Here is a 6,354-nt window from a genome sequence, read left to right as displayed (position 1 = left end):
GTAGAGAGCTGTACATACTTTTAACAGAGTGTGGTCAGGTTTCTCCCCATTACACCAAATACAAAAAAGATTCCTGCGACTGAAGAAATAACCCAAGGTCGTTCAAGTAAATAATAATCCGGACATCATCTGCTGTCGTGCCGGTTCTTCCCCCCTCTCCTCTCCAAACACCATCCGAGCGATTTGAACTTGACACTTGAACGTTACCGATACGTGTAAAGGACGCAAAAATTATCTCCCAAGTTGCCGCTTGCTGCTTTGGTTACTGCAGGATGAAGCTCCTCTCCGCACCAGATTTTCTAAATAATCTCTGAGGAGGAACCAAAAATAATAACAAATCCCACGGCTGCAGGCTGCAGACGGTTTCCCTGTTGCCTTCACGTCGGTCAACGCCGAGTGAAGCTCCTCAGCAGAGAGGAAATCAGAGCACTTTCAGCGCAACGACGCTCCACGGCAATTACCGAGCTGCAGCGGCGCTCATGAGGAGAGCGAGTCCGGGCGCTGCGCACTGACAGCGGCTCTGCACCGCCGCGGCATGGCTGGTGCGACACCGCCATCTGGTGGCTAAACTATAATACTGCACCGCAAAAAAAAATGTGTGCCAAAAATGATCACACTGATCTGTGGTGGAAAAAATGATTCAGATTCATTTAGAAGTAAAAGTAACACGTTAAAGCTTGCACTACAAGTAAAGGTCGTTTTATTTTTGTGTGTAATTAATATAAAAACTGTTTCTGGACACAGAGATGGTGGTAAAAAATGGTGTGTTCCTCCTAGGCCTTCCCTCTGGGGACTCTCTAACATCACAGTATAAGCTCGTTCTAGTCACTCAAAAGTACAAAACTGGATCAAAACTTCTCCATTAAGTGTTATCCTCTAATAGCCTCCCTCGTGAAAGGTTACCAGCTGTCTTGATCATCAGTTTAGTGGCTGGAGTTGCTGGTTAGATTAATGTATGTTGCTCAGACTAAAGCTGATGCTATCCATAAGGGACTTGGTGGTTTTCTGAGTGGGGTAAGACCTCCTCTTGCAATCACAATGACAGGTTTTCCCCACCTTTTTTCCCTGTTAAAAGGATTTTTTGTGGGCAAGTTTTTCCTCACTCGAGCTGAGGGTCTAAGGACAGAGGGTGTCACTCCCTGTACAGATTGTAAAGCCCTCCTAGGCAAATGTACTTTGTGACTTTGGGCTATACAAATAAAATTTGATTTGATTTGATTTGATTTGATTTACGCACCAGATTGTCTAAATAATCTCATGATTGTATGCTGCAGACTGGAAACAAACGTATTTATTCTTTAAAAATTTTAAAAAACGTGCACGATGCATATCTATCTAACATGTAAGCAGCATTTAATGTTGCTGTATAACTGTTAGACTGTGTATTTGCAATAATATGTATTTAACTTACAGGCTACAACTCAGTCCAATTATTATTATTATTTATCACAACTACTGAGCTATCTTGTGATTGGTGGAACAAATTAACAATCAATTAAGTAACCAATTAGAAGTATACAACAAAAAATAGCTTCCTTCACAGTGGGAATCAGAAAGTCAGAGTTAGTTTGGCTTTGATTTAGTATCTAAAACCAAGTTTTTATTTGTGAATTGTCTTCAGTGTAAATAATAATTTTAACAATCATCGTGATCACGCTCAGTGGTCTGCTCACTTAAATCTGTGCAAAAACAAACAAACAAACAAAAAACAGCCTCCTATTCAATTATTATTATTATGTTATACAATATGTTTGCACAGATGTATATGTGATTATCTAATGTGAAAGTCTAATACAGGATGAGTTTTATCCTCTAATAATAATCATGTTGAAACTATACTGATACTTTTCTACCTCTGTAATTTTAATGTTTAGTGTAGTATCAATTATACCAACCTCAGAACCAGTAGTTTAAATATTTTGACCTTTATTCATTTGTGCGTGACTTTCCTGTTCTTTACTGTGATTAAATTAATATTTGTAGTTTATCAGTTCTTGTATTTGGAGTATTTGGTGTTCACACTTTAGAGAACTGAGTTGATCCTGAATGAACCAAGAATGGGAAAACACGCAATCTTCGACTATTCCGAGCAGACTTGAAAGCATCTTTGATGTTTTATTTATGCATTTTTGTATTTTACTTTTCAAATCCCCACACTCACTCAGGTTGCAGCTGTGACGTCTCTAATGTGAATGACGTGAACTCGCCACACGATGGCGCCATCTCCTCGTGTGCTACAATCTGGTTTCACCAACAAACGTTTGAACAATTTGGACTAAATGTTTTATTTAGCTTTGCTGTTTTTTTGTTTTTTGTTTATTCCTGTACAAGAAACGATGCATTTACACATTTGATTGGAGGTGAGCGGAATCAAATCAAAAATGAATATGATCTATCCTGATGAGACGGACTTGATTTGCATTGGATTCAACTGTAACTCTGTTTTTTTTCCCCTCATAAATGAAATCTATTTCCTTTAAACACACAGTTGCATCCATGTACCTGCCACCAAAGACAATTCATGTCTGATGGACATGTCTGTGGCCGCAGTGAAAAACAAATCTGAGGAAAAACATTTTATTTTTAAAGTGCGTTATTTAAAAAAAAATGTAGACGAGTGTTTCTTTATTAATGTGCAGTAAATATTCTTTAATCGCGATCACATAACTCATCAGAACATATAGCACAGACAGTCCGGTCTGCGTCTCTGCGCTCATTGCGCAACCACTGTAAGAAAAGTGAATTTATCCATGTGAGGACTCGTTCAGCACATGCTCACAGTCTCCATCCCTTTATGGCTTGACAACGAAAAAAAGTTTTCATGTCAGTCGGTTAAAATTCATTGTTGCCTGTCCAGCCAATCATAGTTTTTGACGACACAAAAGAGGCTAAAGTTGGAGTATAAAAAGGTGTGCGCTAATAAAGTATGATGCCTATCAGTGTGGGACATTAATCCAAACCCAGTCCAGTCGCGCGTCAGGTCCAGCACAAACCAAGGGATCTTTTTTTCAAACCAAACTTCACACCTGAGAGACAATGCATCTGTCTCAGATTGTGCTGTATCTTAGCTTGCTGATTGTTTTGGGTCCAGTAGTTTTGAGTGACCAAGAGACGCACCAGCAACCCTCCGCCACCAGCCCAGAAGACACGGACCAGTGCGCTACCTGCGAGGTTCGGCAGCAAATTAAAACCATGCGATTAAACGCCATAAAATCCCAGATTTTGAGCAAGCTGCGAATGAAAGAAGCTCCTAATATCAGCCGAGACATAGTGAAGCAGCTCCTGCCCAAAGCGCCACCGCTGCAGCAGCTTCTCGACCAGTACGACGTGCTGGGAGATGACAACAGGGATGTGGTTATGGAGGAGGACGATGAGCATGCCATCACGGAGACAATAATGATGATGGCTACTGAACGTAAGTTTTTATTTCGCTTTGTTGTTTGCGCGAAAAGGACGCGCTCACACGTCTCCAAAATTGTTTTTTACGCACGGGGCAGAGCGCATTGGAGACGCTATCAATAGGCAACATGACCGAGATTTAAACCAGTGTATTGGTCGGTGCATTCTGGCACACAGCATGTGGTCATTACGCACACGGATTGTAAGGGTTCCTAAACTTTATTAGCACTCATCCAGAATTAAAAATGTCGTGTCAGGGATGTTTATTTACGCCAGTTTATTTCTGTCTTTCAATTTCAACCGCACATGCTCAGTAAATAGAGAACCTTCTCTCTCCCTCTCTCCCCTTCTCTCTCCAGCCGAGTCCGTCGTCCAAGTGGATGAGGAACCAAAGTGCTGCTTTTTCTCTTTTACTCAAAAGTTTCAAGCCAATCGAATAGTCCGGGCGCAGCTCTGGGTGTATCTGCGCTCGTCGAACGAAGCGACCACTGTGTTCCTGCAAATCTCCCGCCTGATGCCGGTCACAGACGGGAGCAGGCACATACGCATCCGCTCCCTGAAGATCGACGTGAATGCCGGGGTCAGCTCTTGGCAAAGTATAGACGTCAAACAAGTGTTGAGTGTGTGGCTGCGGCAGCCGGAGACCAACTGGGGCATCGAGATTAACGCCTTCGATTCGAGGGGAAATGACTTGGCCGTGACCTCTGCGGAGCCTGGAGAGGAAGGACTGGTGAGCTGAACCTTTATTTCACATTAAAGTGAAACCTTATGGTCAAGCTGTTACTATACGTGATAACAAGCAGTTTATTTCATCAGTAAACGCACAGTGAGTGAATAGTGTTGGTGGCATGTGTGCATGTATCTTGGACTCCTGACCTATGCTGCATGAAACATATTTATTTCTCAAAGTCTACTTTCTTATTATGTTCAGAAAAGGGCATTTTGGATTCTCTTTTGTACCGTCCTGGGTTTTAGTGTGCAGAGAGGCTTTGCAGTCAGCAGGTGGTTAAACATTCCTGCATTTCACTGCTGGAGGAGGGAATCAAGATTTAAGACTTTTGAAAGCAGTTAATCAACACAGACTCCATGTAGGCACACACCTGCATTTGGACAAATGCCCAGTCCACAATAACCTCAAATTGTATTGCTTGATTACATAAAAGTTCACCTGCCCCACATTCCTCAAAGTGTTCTGTGTGACTGTGCAAATCAGAGTAATTGTCTGAACATACGCACACACACTGCTACTATCAATGACAAACACTTATCATACGGCTCAGATACTGGCACCAGGCTCCGAGGCAATTAGAATACCGAGACGGCTGTGGTTAACCAACCGTCAGTTGATTTAATTTCTTTAAAACTCAGAGTTTCATAATATTATCCTGCCATTGTTTGAAAACCAGCTGCCAAAGGTCGAGGGTTGAAAAGATGTAGGCTGAACGCTATCATCCACAAAGTATTGAAACACGTTCTGTCATTGCAGCAACCGTTCATGGAGGTGAAGGTCTCAGAAGGACCCAGGCGTGCCAGGAGAGACTCGGGCCTGGACTGTGACGAGAACTCTCCAGAGTCCGGTTGCTGCCGCTATCCGCTCACAGTGGACTTTGAAGACTTTGGCTGGGACTGGATTATTGCCCCAAAGCGCTACAAGGCCAACTATTGCTCCGGGGAGTGTGAGTACATGCACTTGCAGAAGTACCCGCACACCCACCTGGTAAACAAGGCCAACCCCAGAGGGACCGCAGGCCCCTGCTGTACCCCCACCAAGATGTCGCCCATCAACATGCTCTACTTTAACCGAAAAGAGCAGATCATCTATGGCAAGATCCCCTCCATGGTGGTGGACCGTTGTGGATGCTCTTGAGTTGGGACGGAGACCCAGGCGAGAGAGGGAGGGGAGGACGGAGGGGCTGTGTCTCAGTCCGGCCTCCGATTTCAGACTTTTTGACACAACCAATCCACCAGTTCCAGTGCTTTTCCTGCAGCAACACAGTGCAATAGAACCAGAGTAGAGGCCACAAACAGCCCGACCTTCCCGCAGGGCAGCGCCTTCACAACCGGCATAACTCTTACTTTTCTTACTTTCCTCCTAGCCATAGAGGCTTGAAGTCAGATGGATCACACACACACACACACACACATACACACACACACACACATACACACACACACACACACACACACACACACACACACACACACACACACACACACACACACACACACACACATACACATACACACACACACACACACATACACATACACACACACACACACACATACACATACACACACACACACACACACACATGCTGGACCTCGGAGTGAATGTAGACAGAAATAATCAAAAGTTATCCAAAAACTTTTCTTTCCTTTGTTCTGTGCTCTGTCCATTTATACAAACATGCTGACAGATTATACTCGTATGCCATCTACTCCACTCCACTCGTAGCCAACATACAAGCTATTACACTTTTTGCTAAGCTATATGTTTGTGATAATCATTTTTCAAGTTATGTTTTAAGAGTGAAACCAGGAATCCTCAAGGACATTTTGAAAGGGCTTGGAAAAACACAGCTGTAGACTTTTTAGTGTGATATTTCACACTGGTAGAACATGTTTTTAGTCCACATAGGTTCATAGGAGTCGATGAAAAGATGGATACTGGCAGCACGGCAAACCCTTAGTCACCCCCCACTTTTGCCATTTATAAAACCAGAAATTGTAACATGAACTGATTTGGAAATTAGACACAGGTCATTATCCTTCCTGTACTAGATCAAACTTCTTTTGGATTAACAGAGAACTTGGGTGCAGGTTTTGACGTGCTGGTCCGACAAAAAAAAAAAAAAAAAAAAAAAAAAAGTTCCACCAGGGTGAAGTACCACTTTAGGTCCTGACAGGTCTTCATGTACTCTGCCATACATACACACAACAACATACCCGACT

General features: G+C 43.0%; 1 protein-coding gene across 1 annotated transcript; it reads left to right on the top strand.

Moving 5' to 3' along the window:
* Positions 1-2,719: 2,719 nt before the first annotated feature.
* Positions 2,720-5,561, top strand: mstnb (myostatin b). The gene is made up of 3 exons (XM_010733150.3): positions 2,720-3,415; positions 3,759-4,129; positions 4,886-5,561. Exons 1-3 carry the CDS (start codon positions 3,037-3,039, stop codon positions 5,264-5,266), a joined length of 1,131 nt encoding a protein of 376 aa, XP_010731452.1. The 5' UTR covers positions 2,720-3,036; the 3' UTR covers positions 5,267-5,561.
* Positions 5,562-6,354: the final 793 nt, after the last annotated feature.

This window comes from Larimichthys crocea, chromosome I, assembly GCF_000972845.2.
Source record: "Larimichthys crocea isolate SSNF chromosome I, L_crocea_2.0, whole genome shotgun sequence".
NCBI classification, from domain to species: Eukaryota; Metazoa; Chordata; class Actinopteri; family Sciaenidae; genus Larimichthys; species Larimichthys crocea.
The sequence above is the reverse complement of the archived record's forward strand: the minus strand, read 5'-3'. Positions and strand labels throughout refer to the sequence as shown.

Bases quoted from the DNA above. Each gene is read 5' to 3' on its own strand.
- mstnb (XM_010733150.3), top strand. From the start codon at position 3,037: ATGCATCTGTCTCAGATTGTGCTGTATCTTAGCTTGCTGATTGTTTTG. The intron at 3,416-3,758 runs GTAAGTTTTTAT...TTCTCTCTCCAG, and splicing joins AATGATGATGGCTACTGAAC to CCGAGTCCGTCGTCCAAGTG. The intron at 4,130-4,885 runs GTGAGCTGAACC...CTGTCATTGCAG, and splicing joins AGCCTGGAGAGGAAGGACTG to CAACCGTTCATGGAGGTGAA.